The sequence below is a fragment of the Vigna angularis genome, chromosome 3 (genome assembly GCF_016808095.1).
Source record: "Vigna angularis cultivar LongXiaoDou No.4 chromosome 3, ASM1680809v1, whole genome shotgun sequence".
In the NCBI taxonomy this organism is placed as follows: domain Eukaryota; kingdom Viridiplantae; phylum Streptophyta; class Magnoliopsida; order Fabales; family Fabaceae; genus Vigna; species Vigna angularis.
The window spans coordinates 13,400,235-13,419,841 of NC_068972.1; the positions used below are offsets into that span (position 1 = coordinate 13,400,235).

Below are 19,607 nucleotides of genomic sequence, written 5' to 3' on the forward strand. Positions count from 1 at the left end.
GGAAATAATTATAATTAATTATACAATCTGTTGAAAAGATGCTAAAAAGGGCAGCGTAGGGAAAGATCTAGTTATGGTTTGAGGTGGCAAGTTTCTTGGGACATGCAATGAAATAAATTGGTGAATTTTGGAATTGTTGTTAAAGCAGAAATAAAAATTAGCAGCATTGTTAAGAGCTTAGGCTCTGATATCTGTGTTCTTGATAATATGTCCCACATTACTTATTATTGCCGTTGTTTCATCATACCTATCTTTCAAGTGCAGTATATGTATGTCGTTACGAAGCTTATTAATTTCACGATTTTGTTGATACTATTTAAAATTGATTTTTGAAGATTTAAAAGACAGTTCTTTCTGCTGAGAAAGAAATTATTTTTAAAATCAAGAACATTACCATCAAGTTCTTTTATACAAAAAGGCTCACTAAATGCAAGTTTATTCGTCCAAAAGAATATTTTTCTGAAGGTTCTTTGGTGAAGAGGTCCAGTGTTATATTCTTGATCCAATGTGGTGCCTTCAACTGTTGATCGAATCAGCTGAAAGGTCGTTTTTCTGTGAAAAAAGTGACACACTAACCAACTATACCCTCAATATCACATCATTCCATCAGATATTTTTCCATACATTAAATTATTAGGATCCCATACAAATTTCACCCACAAAAAAAAAAAAAAGACTTCTTTTAGTTTTATTTAAATTGGAACGGTTTCCATGGAAAATAAAAAGTGATTGAGGATTGCATCACCAAGGTTCCCCAAGCTGGCCCAAGATGCATAAAACAATATATCCAAATTATTATACCTTCTTACAATAACGTGGATTTTCAATATACTGTTTTCATGATGATTCAGAACTTAAATAAAACAAAGAAATCAGCCCAGACATACTGAGGTGAAATGAGTGTTGGGAAACAACGGTACTTGTTCCCTCCTCTGTGAACCCCAAAATGGGCACTATGCGGAAGCGTAAAAATGAAAGCGTAGGAAAAGAGAAAAATTAACACTGGAAATTTTAACGTGGAAAATCCTCTCGGAAAAAACCACGGGACCTAGTCCAGAAAAATATCTCCACTATAAAAGTAGGATTACAGTGTTTCTCTCACTCTCTGAGGATCTCTCAATAAATCTCACCCTCTCGGATGGTATACAAAACTCTCACTTTCACACTCACAGTATCTTCTATTGTACTGTGTCTACACCTCTCGGTATTTCTCTCACACACAAAAAACTCTATTTCTCTCCTTCACCGTGGCTCTCTTTTCTTCACGGTGGTATTTTTCTTCTCTGTTGGTCTGTCCATCTTGCTGCCTTAGCTTCTCCATTTAAGAAGCAAAGAAGGTGCAAGAGTCCAAATTGAAGATTGGTGGCTTGGAGCATTTTACGGAAAAGCAAGGTGGGAGACAACTTCATTTTGGCTTCAACTTTCGGTGGAGTGGTAGAGAGAAAGTGGAGGGTCCCATTTTTGTTTTATTCCAACAAAACTCCCCCATAAAACAAAAAATGGGTCTTCCATCCCTTCTTGACTTAATTTAAAGGTACCAAGATACCAGTACCTTGGCAACAATCTTCAACCTTCTTGGTTGGTATTGACTTGGTCATCATGTCAGACCAATTCAAGTCTGTATGGATTTTCTCTATCTTCAATTTCTTCTCATCCAGCGCTTCTCGTATCCAGTGATACCGCACGTCGATATGCTTCGAGCGTGAATGGAACATGGGGTTCTTGGTTAGATGAATGGTACTTTGATTATCACAATTCACCACATAATCATCTTGATCATGTCCTAATTCACTTAGGAAATTCTTCATCCATAGCATCTCTTTAGAGGCTTCAGTCACCGCTACATACTCTGCTTCAGCAGTAGACAATGTCACACATTTTTGTAGCTTTGACTGCCAAGAAACAGCTCCCCCTGCAAAAGTAATCAGATAACCTGATGTTGACTTCCTTGAATCGACATCTCCAGCCATGTCTGAGTCTGAATATCCGATTAGCTTTAGATTTCCATTGCCAAAACACAAGCTTCTTTTGGCAGATCCTCTTAGATACCTTAGTATCCACTTAACAGCTTCCCAATGCTCCTTTCCTGGATTTGACAGGAATCTGCTCACAACTCCTACAGCATAGCCAATATCTGGCCTTGTACAAACCATTGCATACATAAGGCTACCCACGGCAGAAGAGTAGGGTACCTTGCTCATTTCTTCTTTTTCTTCTTCATTCTTTGGACATTGCGACTTGCTGAGTTTGAAATGTCCAGCGATTGGAACACGAGCAGGTTTGGCATTGTGCATGTTGAACCTTTTGAGAATCTTCTCAATGTAATCTTCTTGAGATATCCATAGCATTCTTCTAGAACGATCTCTGGAGATTTTCATTCCAAGTATCTTCTTTACTGCACCCAGGTCTTTCATGGCAAAAGACTTGCTCAATGCCTTCTTGAGAGCAGCTATTTTAATTTTGTCCTTCCCTACAATCAACATATCATCAACATACAAGAGAAGTATGATGGACTCACCATTTTCATAATGCTTCACAAATACGCAATGGTCTGCGGAGGTCTTCTTGAAATTATGTTGGATCATGAAGGAATCGAATTTCTTGTACCATTGTCTTGGAGCTTGCTTCAGACCATAGAGACTTTTCTTCAGACGACACACCAAGTGTTCTTTGCCTGGTTCTTCAAAACCCTCTGGTTGCTTCATGTAAATTTCTTCTTCTAGGTCTCCATGTAAGAATGCTGTTTTGACGTCCAGTTGTTCAATCTCCAGGTCTAGTGTTGCTGCTAGACCGAGAATTGCTCTAATGGATGTCATCTTCACCACTGGTGAGAATATTTCATCAAAGTCTATTCCTTTCTTCTGGTTGCACCCCTTCACGACAATTCGTGCTTTGTACCTTGGGCTTGGGTTGTTCTCTTCATTCTTGAGCTTGAACACCCATTTGTTTTGCAATGCTCTCCTTTCTTTTGGTAATTCTACCAAATCATAAGTCTGATTTTCCTTTAAGGATTGCATCTCCTCTTCCATGGCTTGCAACCATTTGTCTTTGTCTTTCGTCTCCATTGCTTCTACAAAGCTTTGAGGTTCACCTTCATCAGTAAAATTAACATATTCATCTGAAAAATACCTTCTTGACGGTTGCTTCTGCCTTGTTGATCGCCTCAATTGGGGTTCTTGCGGAGCATCCTCAATTGGTTGATCTTCTTCCGTCAGATTAGGTTGATCTGTTTCTTCAGCCATTTCATCAAGTTGTAACTCTGGTTCGGCTTGATGAGTCTCTCCCCCTAAGTTGTTCATCACAATAGGGCTTTGATCACTTATCAGCTTAAGTGTTGGTTTCTCCACTTTCTTGATGTCTTGGATTGTCTGGTCTTCAAAGAACACCACATCTCTGCTTCGAACAATCTTTCTGTTTGCAGGATCCCATAATCTGAAACCAAATTCATCTCTTGGAGAACCAAGGTATATGCACTCTTTCGCTTTAGCATCGAGCTTTGCTCTTTCATCTTTCGGAATGTGAACTGATGCCTTACATCCGAAGACTTTCAAGTTGCGATATGAGGCCTTTTTACCGGACCATACTTCTTCTGGTATCTTACCGTTTAATGGTCTTGAAGGTGATAAGTTGATCAATTGAGTTGCTGTTAGCACTGCCTCCCCCCAGAATGTCTTGGGAAGTTTTGCGTGAGACAACATGCTTCTGACCTTCTCGGCAATCGTTCTGTTGAATCTTTCAGCTACACCGTTCATTTGAGGTGTTTTGGGAGGTACTTTCTCATGTCTGATCCCATGAGTCTTGCAATAGTGCTCGAATGGACCTCTGTACTCTCCACCATTATCACTTCTCAAGCATTTCAACTTTCTACCAGTTTCACGTTCAACAGAGACGTGAAACTCCTTGAAGATTCGTAGAACTTCATCTTTTCTCTTCAATGGATAGACCCACAATTTTCTGGAGTGGTCATCAATGAAGGTAACAAAATATTGAGCACCACCAAGGGATTTTTCAGATGTTGAACAAACATCTGAGTGTACAAGATCCAAAATATGCTCTTTTCTTCTTCCACTTTCAGATCTACGGAAGGACACTCTACGCTGCTTACCTGCTAGGCAGTCTTCACATAATTCAAGTGGTTGTCCTTTTATACTCTGGAGATGATCTTTCGCAAGGATCTCTAATCCTTTCTCGCTCATGTGGCCCAGTCTTTTGTGCCACAACTCCTTACTTTCTTCTTGAGCAACATTCGTCTCTCCTTTGTATATTTTTCCTTGCATGCAGTACAATGAGCCTTCCTTCTTGCCTCGAGCAACAATCATGCTTCCTTGACAGAGTTTCCATCTTCCATCGCTGAATTGGTTGTTCATTCCAGCATCATCTAATTTGCCAACTGAGATAAGGTTTAGACGTATCTCTGGTACATGTCTTACCTCCTTCAGCACAAGTTTGTTTCCATTTTCTGTCGTCAAAGTCACTTCTCCTATGCCCACAATTTTGCTTGTGACATGATTTCCCATCTTCACTGTTCCAAAATCTCCTTTTTGATAGGATGAGAAGAATCCCTCGTGAGGAGTAACATGGAAAGATGCTCCGGTATCTACTATCCAAGTGCAATCATCAAAAGCAATATTTAGATAGTTTACCTCAGTGATAAGGAACACATTCTCATCATTTGATACCACCGCTGTTGTAGTCTTTTCCTCCAACTTCTTTTTGGGATCTACCACATCAGGGTGTATAGTTCCATTCTTCTGATCTCTTTTCAGGAATCTACATTCTTGCTTCTTGTGACCATCTTTTCCACAATAAAAGCATGTCAGACCTTTGGAACGAGACTTGAATCTTCCTCGTGACTTTTCACGTTTTACTTTACTTCTGTTTTCACTCCTTCCTCTATTCTCAACAACATTGGCTTCTGAGTGACTACTCGATCCCCTTTCTTTCCTTCTGGATTCTTCATTCAGTAAACTATCTGTGATGTTATCCAGACTGAGCTTTCCATCTGGTGCTGAGTTACTGAGAGTGACCACCAACGTGTCCCAACTCTCCGGTAGAGAACTAAGGAGTAGAAGAGCTTGTAGCTCGTCATCAATCTTCATATCCGCCTTCATTAATTGATTCACAATACCTTTGAAGGTGTTGAGGTGCTCGATCATATTCTGGTCGTCAGTGTACTCCAACTTTACGAGTCGTCTGACTAGGTGAGCTTTGTTCCTGGGAGTCTTCTTTTGAATCATTGATTCAAGCTTTGTCCATAACTCATACGCATTGGTATAAGTCGATACATGCTCAAAGAGACTTCTGTCGATGTATTTTCGAATCATAGCCACTGTTTTACGATTCAGAATCTCCCAGTCTTTTTCGGTCTTCCCTTCCGGAATTTCCAGATTTGTGATCGGCTCATACAAATCCTTGTAGTATAGATGATCTTCCATCATCGGCTTCCAGTAGGAGTAATTATCCGCAGTTAACTTGAACATGTCTCCTTCCATCTTGAATTTCACAGGATTCTGACTTTTTCGAACCGGTAGCTCTGATACCACTGTTGGGAAACAACGGTACTTGTTCCCTCCTCTGTGAACCCCAAAATGGGCACTATGCGGAAGCGTAAAAATGAAAGCGTAGGAAAAGAGAAAAATTAACACTGGAAATTTTAACGTGGAAAATCCTCTCGGAAAAAACCACGGGACCTAGTCCAGAAAAATATCTCCACTATAAAAGTAGGATTACAGTGTTTCTCTCACTCTCTGAGGATCTCTCAATAAATCTCACCCTCTCGGATGGTATACAAAACTCTCACTTTCACACTCACAGTATCTTCTATTGTACTGTGTCTACACCTCTCGGTATTTCTCTCACACACAAAAAACTCTATTTCTCTCCTTCACCGTGGCTCTCTTTTCTTCACGGTGGTATTTTTCTTCTCTGTTGGTCTGTCCATCTTGCTGCCTTAGCTTCTCCATTTAAGAAGCAAAGAAGGTGCAAGAGTCCAAATTGAAGATTGGTGGCTTGGAGCATTTTACGGAAAAGTAAGGTGGGAGACAACTTCATTTTGGCTTCAACTTTCGGTGGAGTGGTAGAGAGAAAGTGGAGGGTCCCATTTTTGTTTTATTCCAACAATGAGTGTAAAAATGGTGAAATGAGCATAATGACAAACACATAAGAAGCAGTTTAAAATGCTTAGTAGCAGTTTTCCCTGACAATTTTAGCCTTCTCAAGAACAAACTTGCCTTCCTTGTACTTCTGAGATTCCTCATAGGCTCTCTCATACTTCCAACCAAGAACTTGTTTGCAGTCAGAACAATAGACATCAGCAACAGTGTGGAGACCTGTCATTAGTTCTCTGTCTTCTTTTGATCCCACACTAACATTCAATGCATGACCAAACAGAAATGCTCTCCCACTTTTCCCCTGAAAATAAATTAAAACACTTCGTTTCCAATTAATTTTGAGAAAAATGCCCTTCTTTTTTCGCTCATATTTCTACAATTGGTAAAACTTGAAATTATTAATATTCAAATCATAAAATAATTTATGAGAATTAGAGTAATGGAACAAAATTAATAACTATTGATGGCATAATTATCAGAATCGTTTCAAAAGTATTGCATTAAAATAAACAATGCAGATGAATCGTTAATAATTAAATGAATAAAGTGCCATTTCATTTTTGTTATTCAGTTCATTAAAATATTTTAAAAATTAGTTTTATTCCATCTCATCAATAAATTTTTCACAAACATTTTAGTGCAATGTTTCCATTTTGAATTCGAAATAGTTTATTATTATTATTATTATTTTATAATACTCAAATTCTGTTTTAAAACTTTTCTCATTTGGGAATCCAATAATATCCTCTTATTGCTATAAAAAGGGAGATTTGATGGTCATGTATTTACAGAATGGAAGGAGTTTTGTCTAAAGTTTACAAAATAAAGATACAAGATTTATAAAAGTTAAGATTTTGTGCTAAAGTTCATCATTTTCATAGAATGAGAAAAGTTGTGTTGCTTTTAGAAAATTACATTTATTAAAAAAGAATGAATAGAAAGCAAGCTGAAATTCTTCCAAAAATCTAATATATCATGTGATATGATCATGATAGCAGGGTATGCTGTGAACTGAACTGATAAAATGAAATTAATAACAGAATAAGAGATAAAGCTGACTGAGAATAGTGTTCACCTGAAAAGCCTTTGAAATCACATCATCATGAAGGGCAACATGGTTTCTACAATTAGAGCAACAGTACAATCTGGGTCCATTCACTTCCTCCATCTCAGGGATTTTCAGAACACAACTCACTCCTTTTCAACCAAGAACAGTTTAATCAATAGTGTTCATCAGATCATGAACCATGATCATAGCATTTTAGGTTTTCAGTTACAACTTGGAAATGAATTTGCAGGTACCTGCCTCTTGTAGCAGTGGATGATTGACTCTGCTTTACCTTCAAAGATCACCCCTTTTCTTAGTAACTTCTCCTTTTCAGGGCTTTCTTCTGCTTCCTCAGTCACAGAATGTGAGATTTCTCTCTCTAACAAGTTATATCATGGTGGGGTTTGATTAACACAGTGATTTAATTCCAAAGTTAAAAGATTTTCTATCACTATATAGTACACTTAAAAGTCTCTAGAGTTTCAGTGCCACCTATTTTTTAACAAAATGGTCGGTCACAGATACTGCTTTCTTAACACGTGTAATTTCGTCTAATTTATTGTGAAGAACAGAGAAAAAAGATAGTTCTTCGATCCCCCACCTCCTATTTTGGGTCATTAATGAAAGTATGTCTCTGGATATATATAGAATTGATTTTAACGTTTCTTATTTTTGTTTGATAGTGCAGAATGAGGATAATTCACCATAACGAATATGAAATACTTTACATCTGATTATTTCATAACTTTGATTGCATAAGATCTTTTAAAAGACTGACGATAATTCACCACAATACGTTTATTATAAGAGACAAACTTTATGGTTGTAATCGCACCACATTTGTCAAATTCCTCTCTGATAAATGAAGGATTGAAACATCACAAAGTATCACAATGGTGAAAGAATAATGCTGTAATGTATAAGTAGGCCCTTGTTATGAAAAGGGTAAACTCAAAAAATAAATCAACATGATGAATTATTGAGCATTGACATTGACACTGACATCTTTTCACATAGAGGCACCAATGATATGATTACTGACAAAACTCCCTCTAAAAATATTTAACATAGTTACGTAGCTAATACTCAAACCTGTTGATTTAAGCCTGTAATGGTAAAGGTAAGGGCATTTTGGCATCACATAGGGTAGAAAAGAGTGCAGATATCAGAAATCCAATGATGAGAAGTTGAAAAGTTGAAGTGAGTTGAGATGAGGTTGAGGTTGGGGTTGAGGTAGAAGCAGCTACTGGAATATTGCCAAATACTGTGGGATAAGAGGGTGCAGATGCAGGAGAAGATGCAGCATCCACATTTTCTGATATTCCTTCACCTACAGCTACATGAAGTTTCTGATTCTTTTGGCAATGGCCAGCCACACCACTAGTGAAGTAGAATTGGCCCTTCGATGTAATGTTAAACAAAGAGTTTCCATTGTTCATGTACAAGATAGGGTCTTTGATGTTGCACTTGTTGTAGGATTCTTCAGTAACTTGAATCACTGAATCTTGGCTTGGTGGGTATAGAAACACTGTGTAAGCATATACAATGATACACATGAGATCATCAGATTTGTACCCTTGTTGTAAGAAAAAGGGTCATTGGTGTAGAGTTGTATAAACCAAATTGAAAAACATGATATAGCAAATAGTGTAAACTTACGGAGGGAATCTCCAATTGTGAGATTGTGATATGTGGACCATTTTTTGTAGACTTGTGGATTTGTTGAGGTGGGTATGCCCCAAGCATCAAGATCTCCAACTTTGTATTGGTAGCAAAACACCTTGCTTTGGATTTGGACCAATGTGAGGAAGAGAAACGCCAATATTCTGTTGGGACTTGAAAGATTGCCCATCTTGGTTCTTCTCAGTCACACTCACATTAGATTTTGGAGTTATAATCTAGGACCACTGAGATATGGCCAATGGAGAGTTGATAATGAGATCCAAAAAGAACCAGACTTTGAAGGTCAATTTACTTGAGTGCCCTTATTTCTTTGAGTCAAAAAATTTATACTATTATAATTCCTACATGATACAATTTATTGGTTGGTCTAGTTGGTTGTCATTCATTAGTTTTGTTCTTCTGAAAGAGACCTAGATTTAAAATGAAAACTGCATAACATGGGAAAAGAAAGATGGTTAAGACTAAATAAGGTTGTCAGGAAGAGTAAGATACTGCTAGAAGAATAATATGGAATAGAAAAATGATTATTTGACACGTTTAAATTTTTTACATTTATTCTTTCTTATTTTATTTTTTTAAAAATATAAAAATTTATATTTTTATAATTATTTTACTCTGGTATTCCGTATCAAATGAGTGTAAAAACCAAGAGACAGATAAACTTGACAACTATATGCACTAATAATGTGCACATGAGCCAGTTGGCAAACTATATTAGTTTATGAGGTTTCTTCTTATATTAATAGTGTCTGTTAGTGTATAATTGCCCCCACAATATTGCATTATTATGTGCTGCGAGGAAGAAAAACAGCAAACTTCTCCAGACACATCACATGGCTAGCTAAATGGGATGCCTGAAATCTGTTCATAAAAATTATTTATCAGAAAAAATTAATTGAAATTCTACATCAATAATGAATTAAAAAATTTAAATCAATCAAAAGTTGTAAAAATAAACAAACACTGTAAATGTAGTTATTTTTTAACAAACTATTTGATAAAATTTATTAGAAGTTACAAAAGTAAAATATCTTAAACACATTTTCAGCACGTCAACAACGCAGTATATTAAAAAGAATTTGTTGTTATTTTTGTCATGTAAGACGAGTTACGTACACGACAATAGTAATGAATATTGGGGAAATTTTGTTTGTTAAAATTTGTAGTAGATGTCTGTTGGAGCTAAAAAGGAAAGTCAATGTTTACGGAGATTGTATGAGATGAGTGGTACAAAAGCTGTTTGATAAAGTAACAGTATCAGTCGTACGTATTAAAGTTAAAGGCATTGTTAAGCAATCCGTCCCAATAGTAATTTGAGGTTTTTCAGCAGAAGGGAAAAATTCTACAAATTTTATGCTTTGATGGTCCAGATAAAGTAAAGATGAAAATTTTAAAATCAATGTAAAATTCATAAATTAAATACTTCAAGTTCCACCACCGAATGAGGATAGTTACTTCCTTCCTTCAGTTAATATATAAATGGACGACCAACCAATAAATACGTGCTCATAACTCAATTGGATCATTTAACATAAGAGGATTAGCATTCAGATCTTACAATTTGAGTCAACTCTCATAATTATACTATTATAATTTTCAAACAAGTACTTTGTTTACAAATTGAACTCATCAAAAAATACTTTTTAAATTTTTTAATCGTAAATATCCAATTCTTCTAACATATAGTATACATAATCATCCAATTAATAACAAAACATATTTAGCGGATACATTAATAAAATTTTAATCTAAGCAAAATTATTGAAGTAAATTTACCAAGAATTACTTCCAAGTAACTTTTTATTTGGGCTTTTAAGAAAAATACTTTCTTGATTAAAAGAAATCTTTTATGAGAGCATGGTAACTATACAAGATTTTTTAAGAAAAACATCAAGACCTCAAAAAAGTTATTTTAACACTTTCGTATCAAACGGAAAACACTGGCATATGAAAAAAAAAACAAATATTGCATCATAAAATAACCTTTACTTTTTAGGTTGAAAATGAGGTCCTAATTGAACAATCAATTGCTTAATGTTGGCTCGTGTAACATAATTAAATTGTAAAATTCGATGGTATAACGTAAATAGAATAGTACAACGAGAATATTTTAGCATGTTGAGTTTGATTTGATACAGAACCTATTTTTCAGGTGGTAGAATACAACAAGCCTATACAAGTTCAAATCCGATATAGTTTAAGGATAATAATAATAAAAAGAGTTCAATATATAGGGATGTTATTTCTGCCACGGGGTAGTCCCACAACTTTCTTATCAGTTATCACGATAATTCCGGATTAATCTGCAAACATGGCACGTTGCAGAAGGATACAGCAGAGAAGCTTATTTACATCTGAATTTTTAAATGAAATAAATAATGAGATTGACTATGACATATCATTTGCACTAGCTGGGCTTAGATAGTCACAAAGGCTTATTGAACACAAGGAAGGCTGGATCAGAAATATATATGACACTTACCAAGGACTATTTCTCCTTCAGTAAAGAGAGAATTGGAGTCCAAAGCATGATTGATCACTCGCCTGGATGTACATGTACATGTACATGTACTTCATCAAAGAGGATCATAATTATCAACCTTCATGCATATTCCTCTCTTTCCCCATTTTGTTCTTGGCTGTAGACAGCAGCTAGCTGTTGTTGTAACTGTTCAAAGCGATAACCAGATCGATCATTAGTTTCACAGGAACCTTCAAAGCTTCAATTTAAATGGATTCAGCTTGGATATGAAATTTATGTAATCCAAGCAAGTAGCAGAAGAAAATCCAGAACAAATGGTGAAATATAAAATCTTGTACAGAAACTAACCTGCACGTATCTTAACTTCTCATAAGTTAGTTCGTCAGTCAAATTAATCATCCTGATAATACAATGCCAGAAGGTGTGTTAACTTCGTGAAGCAGAGAGAAATGGTGACCAGGAAAGCATTTTATGAGTTGATATTTACTAACCGAGATTGAAGTTCTGAAATTTTGGCTAGCAGCACCTGTTCCCTCTCTGAAACTGCTGTATCAACCTATAAAATGACGCAAATGTCAGGTAAGACATAAAGCTGATGAAAAATCACCGTGTGTCTACTGCAGGTTTATGTGAAAAAAAAGAGGCGACTAGCTTTGAGCAGAAAATTGACACACAGTAGTTAATAAAAATTAAGCGAACAAGTGAAAAGAATTAATCTAACAAAATTTGCTTACACTTCCATTGTTTTCTGAATTGCGAGGCAATGGTGGCAATTTTCCATTCTGAGAAGCTGAAAAAATTGATTGTACTTGTTAGTTCATCCAATATTAAGGAAAAAATATCCTCAAACATAACCGATGAAAAATCCTTCACTCACCATCAATTGCCTCTGCGGATTGCAAGCCATTCAACATATTCATTATAAGATCCTGAAATTAAAGAGAACTTTCCAGTATGATTATAAATTGGTAGAAGTTACATTTAAAATTATCAGTTTTTCAGCAGACACACAAGCAAATTACGTGTCATTGCTCGAACTTGAAGCTTCTCTCACCTGTTGAATAGATGTCTGCTGGAGAAGATTATGAAGATGAGGCACTAGAAATGATCCAGGAATATTGATATTGGCAGAATCATTGGAGGACTGACCAATTGGCTGAAGAGAAATACATCCAACGAAAGACAGAGAAGTATTAGTTATCGAATACAATAATAAATGAAACATCCTACACAATCTGTAACCAACCAAAGAATCCAAATATTCAAAAAGGAAAAAAAATGTTAAAAGGAATTTGGGTATAGAACCAATGGAAATTGTACAAACCATTTGTTTGTAATCCACCATCCAATCACCAACACTGGCAGATTTCCTCATTGGAGACCCCTGAATGTAATGTAACAGGAAGAGAATGTCAGCTGAGGGATAAGAAAAAACATCAAAATATAAACAATAATCAATTACATCATCAACCAACCTGTGACGATCGGCGAGAAACTGAACTTACAGGAATATCCTATGCAATAAGATGAAGTCAGATAAGGTTGTCCAAAGGGTAAAATTGATTATTAAGAAAATGCATACCTTCACCAGATCTAAATTTTCTGATGTCACTGAAAACCGTCCTTTAATTTGCACTAGATTAGCCTTATTAGACTTATCATCCAAGGAATCTCTGAATCCTAGCAAGAATTGGGGAACAGAATCAGCACCAAGGTTTTAGATGGCTGATTAAAATATACTAGAACTTGTACAAATAGCCTTACGGTGTACATGATGATTCAAATACCTCCAGAAGATTTTATTGGTGCTGATAAACTATTTGCTGAAGCTCGGTTTGGAAGCATCAATGGACCACTAAAGCTTGGAGCTCGTCGAATATCACGATTACTTTTCTCACCTGACAACTGATTTTCATTCTCAAACCTAAAAGTAATAAGAGCATTACAAATCTTAACAAGCCAAAGATTGCATTATTGATAATATGAAAACCTCAATGGCCAAGCAGCATAAAGAGCGGAACCAAAAAGCATACATCGGATTTATTCATTCAAAATTCAAACTACACATTTTACACAGTGCATTTATGGACAACTCAAAAAATATAGACGGGATAAAGAAGATTATCCAGAAAATACGCACATTACAAAGATAGACTTTGAACTTACCAGAACTCCGTAAAAATAAAATGAGCTGATTGCCTTGTTTATTGGTCACCAGACATAGTTTCTAAGTTAAAGGCTTTTTTACACTATCAATGCAAATTCCAAAAGGAGAATGCATCCCAACTTGGAAGGTGTGTGCACACACGTGGATCAACTCATGTTGATGCGAATTAACGCTTTCACCAATTTGTAACTTTTCAGTGGATGACCATTGGATTATATTATCATAAAATCTATTACATCCAAAGCTTTTCAATTGGTTGTTCCACTGTGCTCACACAAGAATTACTGTAGAAGATGAAGTAAGATTTTGAGGAAAGTGCAACACAATGAAGGCAGGTAACTAGTAATAGGTTATAAATTATATTAAAGTTCTCAATATACATTTATAATTTACTAAGTATTAATATGTAGTATTTTTTAGACATTACCTTATCTAAATTACAGGATTTTGTCATTGATACAAAAAAAAAAACACAAGCTATTCATGAGTTTTAAAATTAAAACCTAAAAGATTTATATAACAAATCTGAATTCAAACTTTGAGCTTCTTATTTTAGTATCACAAACAAGTTTATTTAAATATTTAACAAGTCAAGCTTGAAAAGTTATGAACAGTTCAACCCTTTTAAAGCCTTACTATCTCCATTGCTTACACACATGAAGGGAATCACCTTACGGTACTCCCCTATAAAAAAATATTTTAGCATAATTTATTTCTATGATCTTTAACAACTACAACAATAACCAATCAATTTTATATTATGGTTCACTACAAGAATCAAACATCATCATAATATTCTATTGTGAGTGATGTTTATAGGCAAACCATTGACCTCTAAATCCTTCTAATGATTTTCCTCTAGTTTATCTTAGTTTCTTCTACATTTAACAATAGGGTTACCCTCCAGCTGATCCACTTTCCATACTAGGTTATATACACATGCTCAAACCAAAAAGCAATGTAGAACTGAAATGCTTTCAAAGATATAAAGTACAGAACCAATATAACCAATTCATCCTCCTTTTCATAGAAATTTTACTTTTTAATCTTTTACAATATATATACAGCTTATATTCATGATATTATTTTACATAAAATAACTTCTGAATGCTACTTTTGTCCTTGAAATTGAGAAATTAATTTCCTAGATTTCTAGGTGCAATACTTCCAACAAATTTAGCAAGCACAAAAACAGTTCCAATTCTTGGTAGTCAAGACAAAATAAAAAATATCTAAACTTGCAAATTGAGCAAGTACCAGGTCATGGGTCTTATAATTTATATAAAGCAGTATATCTTCAACACTAAAACATCAAAGCCTACTATTTTTCATCTTTCTTCACTTAAGAGCCTATATGCACAAGGTACAACGAGTGGCGTGGAAGGAAATAGCTCCCTGACTACTAAAACAATATAAAGGTAAGTATGATGGGAACCATTGCCCCTCTCAACTTATTTGAGGGAAAACTATTTTATATTGAAAACTGTCCTTGTTTCCTATTTTATGCTATAAATTTAGAAGTTATAAAATGTATGGAAGGGTTATATTGAAATTTTGCATTAATAATTTTATCTCTTTAACTCAGTCGTTTTTTGGAAGTTAAGCTTTGTTACAGTAGTAAGCTTGCCACTTGTGACCTAGGTCACAGGTCCTAGGAACAGCCATGCAGCTTTCAAAGGTAAGGCTGCACACATGTACCCTACTCAGACCTTCACTGGGTGGGCGGTACATGCACTGGACCACCTTTTTTACCCCACATTTCCTTTCCCTTTGATCATCAAATATAGGGAAGGCAATTTATTTCCATTCCTTCCGTCCCTTTCCTTTTCTATTCCATTTTCTCTCAAACTACCAACACCAGCCTAATATAAAAACAATAACAAATATATAATTTGAAAATACAATGTACCTTTCAAATGCACGCCCTTTTTCAGATAAAGAATGACCAAGCACTGATCCTGGCACCAGGGGTCCACTTTGGGTTTTACCAAGTTTCACTGATTGTGATTTAATCTTGCTTGTTCCGATATCATTCTCTAGAGTAGAAGATGTTGCTTCAGCCACTGATCCATTTCTCTTCTCACTCGGTGGTATGTCGTTACTGCCTACTTGTACTGCAAACTCATCTTGTTGCAAGTTATTTGAATTCTTTTTGTCCATAGAAAACTGGAAATCACTTATACCCTGTCATGACAAACAACAAAGATGTTAAAAATCATTTGAGATATAGAAAGTTTAGAACAGTTGATCAAACCTTGTAAGAGCTAAAGAATTTGTTTTCATCTTCTTCCCTCATCTCTGCAATATCATCATCGTCCTGCATCTGGTAAAATTGAAGACATTTGTTCAGATCAAGAGAAAAACTAGTCAAGTAAAAACCATCTAAAAGAAAAATAGCATACCAATGCAGCTTGAGCTTTCAAATCATCAATATCGAAGTTCCATGCACTAACTCCCCGATGATATTCGCTCTAGAAATTAAAATAAATAAGTGGATTAGATTTCAATGGTTGATTATAAAAGTAACAAGGCTATTTTTCCTTGATATACGTGTTCTTGGATGTTAATTGAAACTTCAAAAGCCAAGCTTCCAAAATAAATGGCTATCCTTTAATCTCACTTGGAAAGGCCTTTTTCAGAACTGGGACCAATTGCCTAAATTCCTCTCGTTTGTAAAGACTAAAGAAGTGTAATAAACTGGAAACTGGAGATTTTCCAAGGAAACAATGCACAAGCAGGAAAAACATAATTTTATGACAGAATTGTTTATTTATAATAAATCTATTTATTGAAATGTTTTTCAAAAAAGTACTTTTTAACAAACAAAATTTCATAAGGCCAAATAAGCAGGAAATCTTGGTTATTGTATATAACTGTTGAAATGGTCACCTTAGTATTTTAGTTTGCAAATTGCACAAAATATATGTTCAATTTTGGATTTATAATGAGCAATTTAAATAGTGATGCAAGGCTACTTTTAACTTTTGATTCAAAATTTCTCAAAAAAGAACTACTAAAGTTTAAGATATAAATAAAAGATGAAAAATGAGGATAGATTGAAAGACAGGTGATTAAGATTAAGCATCAAGAGAAGGACAATTCAAAAAGGTTGATAGAGAAATTCATAAGTCAACTGCAGGAGTGGCGTGAAAGATGGATATCCAAATGAGAAACAAAAGAGAATATTGGGAATACCTAATTAAGAAAGTGAGGAGAATGAGTGTCACTCTCCAAATTGTGTGTTCTAACATACAGTACAAGAGGAAATCGACAAATATTGAAGCAAGATCAACCAGAGTTATACCATTTTAAGCATGTAATGCACTGTACCAATCAACCAAATTTGAATATGCTATCAAGGTTTCAAGCAGAAAAGGAAACCAGTATCAAGGAAAGGGGAGCCGGGACAAACTTGGATAACGTCAGTCATTCTTGAAAATGCTCTTATGGATGATTGACTATATATCACATCACGTCATCACGTGACACATAAAATTTTGATATCAGACTTACTTGAGATATAGCTTCTTGTTCTGCAGAAGGCATTTTCTTCAGTGCTAGCTGAGCTGCATCTTTAAGCTGCAAGGTTTTTGTGTTGTCAAGCACAGGAAAACCAACTGATTAAGTGAATTTATATAACAGACATGCAGTGAAGTATGCATGACATCAAACCTGGAGGGATTTGACACGGTTCCACAGAGGTGGTAAATCAGCAAATAATTTCTTGACAGAAAGCTCCGGAGGCTTAGCTTGTCTGAAGAAGGAGTGTTTGAGCAACTTCTCCACGGATGGCCTCTTTGTTTGATCTTTTACCAGGCACATAGCAACCATTTCCTTAAAAGACTGGTCACAACTGGAAATACTTTAATTAGACTGCTACTACTCCTACTATAATAATAATGATTATTATTCTTATATCAGTAGTGAAAGCACAAGCATGGCATTTCTATGTGTCCACGTTTCTATTGCTTTAAATTTGATATATTTTAACAATTCATCTAATTATACATTGACATGAAAATTAAATTGTTCAATATTTTTTTATTGTGTGTCTGTTTAGCAGAAACATAGTCGCCATCATGTTTGTGTGTTCACATTTAATAAACCTTGACGATAAACCAAATAAAGCCACAACGGCATTTAATACCGAAGTATTGGTCTAGGCAGAAAGAACACCCATACCTTGGAGAACTTTCTGTCACGATCATAATCAAGCCCCGGAGGAGCATTCTGAATTGTCATCAAAAGAACCTACACAAAAAACTAACTATGAATCCCTATTTCATATGCACATCACAACAAATGAAAAAAACCTACAACCCGAAGAACATAACCATTCTGAATACGCTGCAGCAAATAAATACCATTTTGACATACCTTCATGGGAGGATACTTGGAGAAAGGTGCGTGACCATGAGCCAACTCCAACGCCGTGATTCCAAAAGACCAAATATCCGCTCTGCCCAACCCAACACAATTCAAGCAAATAAGAAACCAAATTTGAATCACAAGTAATCCAAACCACCAAACAAAACGGATGATGTTACTAAAGTACTCCTGGTGTTTCTTCAATCAGAATTAGAATTGGTTTTATATCGTAAATACGCATAATACCGTCCACACTAAAGGTCAACACAAATTAACAAGCTAACAAGGCTAAACTCCAATTCTAATAAAACAACTTTAAAAATCGCCAAAGTTGTATCCAAAAGAAAAAGAGCACTAACTGACTTGAAATTATAACCAGTTCCAGGCTGCAGCACCTCCGGCGCCATCCTGCAAAAACATGAATACTAACCCATGAAAATCATATAACGAAGCACACAAAGAGGAACAGTAAAACTGTAACAGAAGTGAGTGAAGCACCAGCAGGGAGTTCCGACGAAGGTATTCCGGGAACGCTGGCGGTCGCCGGTGTCGAACATGCAAGCGGAAACTCCAAAGTCGGCGAGCTTGACCTGGCCGTTGGAATCGAGAAGAATATTCCCGGCCTTAACATCGCGGTGAATGTGTCCATGTCGGTGGAGGTACTCGAGCGCCTTGAGAGTCTCCTTGAGGATAGATCCGATGGCTGCCTCTTCGAATCCTTCTGGATAGGCCGCCTTCATGAGGTGCAAGCAAGAGCCCTGCGCCATGAATCCCATGACCACCCACAGACTGCGGTCTACGACGAAGGAGCAGAAGGCCCTGACCACGTTGGGATGCTCGATGAGGCTCATGGTCTGCGCCTCCCTCCTTATGTCGTCGAGATTGCTGTTGCATCGATCCAGATCCAGACACTTGACGGCGACCTCCTCGTTGTAGGGAAGGTAGATTGCCCGGTAGACGGTGGCGCTGGCACCGTAACCAACTTCTTCTAGAAGCTTGTAATCGGCAGGATTGGCGGAGTAGCTTCTGCTCCCCATTTGAAACTGAATTAAGTGAAGGAAGACCTAAATTGACCCTCAACTCTCGTTGACCCACATCAATTGAATTGAAAAGAGTAGAAGAGAGTATGGAGTATGGTGGTGCGTGCGGTAATAATAAGGATATGAATAACAATAATAAGAATAAGAAGTAGATTATTAGAGTGGTGAAGAGAAGTAAAGGCTTAGGAGTAGAGAGGAATGACGGTGAGGGGTGGGCACACCAACAAAACAACAACGCCCATTTCTAACGCCTGACATGTTCCTTCTTCCTCGTCCTCTCTCTCCTCTCCGCTTCCGGACTCTTCCAATGGGACCCTCCACTCTTTTTTCACTTTCTACTGCCCTTAACTTTTCCCAATCATTCTTCTCTAATTTTTTTTTTCATTTACTTTACCATATTCTATTAATTATATTTTTCATGTCATTACATTCAAGCTGTATTTATAATTGTAGAAACATGAATGTAGTAAATTATAAAAAAAATCATAGATATTTTTTAAATTTATCTGAATTTGAAATATTGAAAGTCAGAAAATGTATATTGACATTGTTAAATAAAACTAGATTATATCGTTTACCCGGATAAATTGACTTTTATTGTATTCAATGTAAAAGTTAGTCTACGTTGTACAATGTCGTTCATAACGATGCAAGTGGATAATTTTTTTTCAATGGTAATTTGTTTTAAAATGAAGTAAAATATATCCAA

At 35.9% G+C, this 19,607-nt stretch overlaps 3 protein-coding genes across 4 annotated transcripts; all 3 read right to left on the reverse strand.

Moving 5' to 3' along the window:
* Window positions 1-6,050: 6,050 nt before the first annotated feature.
* LOC108322809 (protein yippee-like At4g27745) lies at window positions 6,051-7,882 on the reverse strand. Its single transcript, XM_017555067.2, has 3 exons — window positions 7,413-7,882; window positions 7,186-7,307; window positions 6,051-6,411 (listed from the first exon to the last, which is right to left on the reverse strand). Exons 2-3 carry the CDS (start codon window positions 7,276-7,278, stop codon window positions 6,181-6,183), a joined length of 324 nt encoding a protein of 107 aa, XP_017410556.1. The 5' UTR covers window positions 7,279-7,307; window positions 7,413-7,882; the 3' UTR covers window positions 6,051-6,180.
* A 118-nt stretch (window positions 7,883-8,000) lies between these two features.
* On the reverse strand, window positions 8,001-9,683 carry LOC108322808 (mavicyanin-like). The gene is made up of 2 exons (XM_017555066.2): window positions 8,818-9,683; window positions 8,001-8,686 (listed from the first exon to the last, which is right to left on the reverse strand). Exons 1-2 carry the CDS (start codon window positions 9,008-9,010, stop codon window positions 8,259-8,261), a joined length of 621 nt encoding a protein of 206 aa, XP_017410555.1. The 5' UTR covers window positions 9,011-9,683; the 3' UTR covers window positions 8,001-8,258.
* Window positions 9,684-10,896: 1,213 nt separating this feature from the next.
* LOC108322807 (serine/threonine-protein kinase BLUS1) lies at window positions 10,897-19,200 on the reverse strand. 2 transcript variants are annotated; one of them, XR_001831621.2, is made up of 20 exons: window positions 18,357-19,200; window positions 18,222-18,266; window positions 17,868-17,949; window positions 17,673-17,741; window positions 17,163-17,333; window positions 17,004-17,069; window positions 15,893-15,961; window positions 15,745-15,813; window positions 15,400-15,674; window positions 13,111-13,247; window positions 12,906-13,003; window positions 12,799-12,837; window positions 12,648-12,707; window positions 12,378-12,479; window positions 12,201-12,252; window positions 12,058-12,113; window positions 11,815-11,879; window positions 11,672-11,723; window positions 11,324-11,509; window positions 10,897-11,195 (listed from the first exon to the last, which is right to left on the reverse strand). XR_001831621.2 is itself a non-coding variant. In XM_017555065.2 (19 exons), the coding sequence occupies exons 1-19, from the start codon at window positions 18,893-18,895 to the stop codon at window positions 11,444-11,446; spliced, it is 2,112 nt and encodes a 703-aa protein (XP_017410554.1). In that variant the 5' UTR covers window positions 18,896-19,200; the 3' UTR covers window positions 10,897-11,443. The 2 variants fall into 2 exon arrangements, 1 of the variants encoding a protein (XP_017410554.1); XM_017555065.2 differs by having other exon boundaries at window positions 10,897-11,509.
* Between the last annotated feature and the right edge of the window lie 407 nt (window positions 19,201-19,607).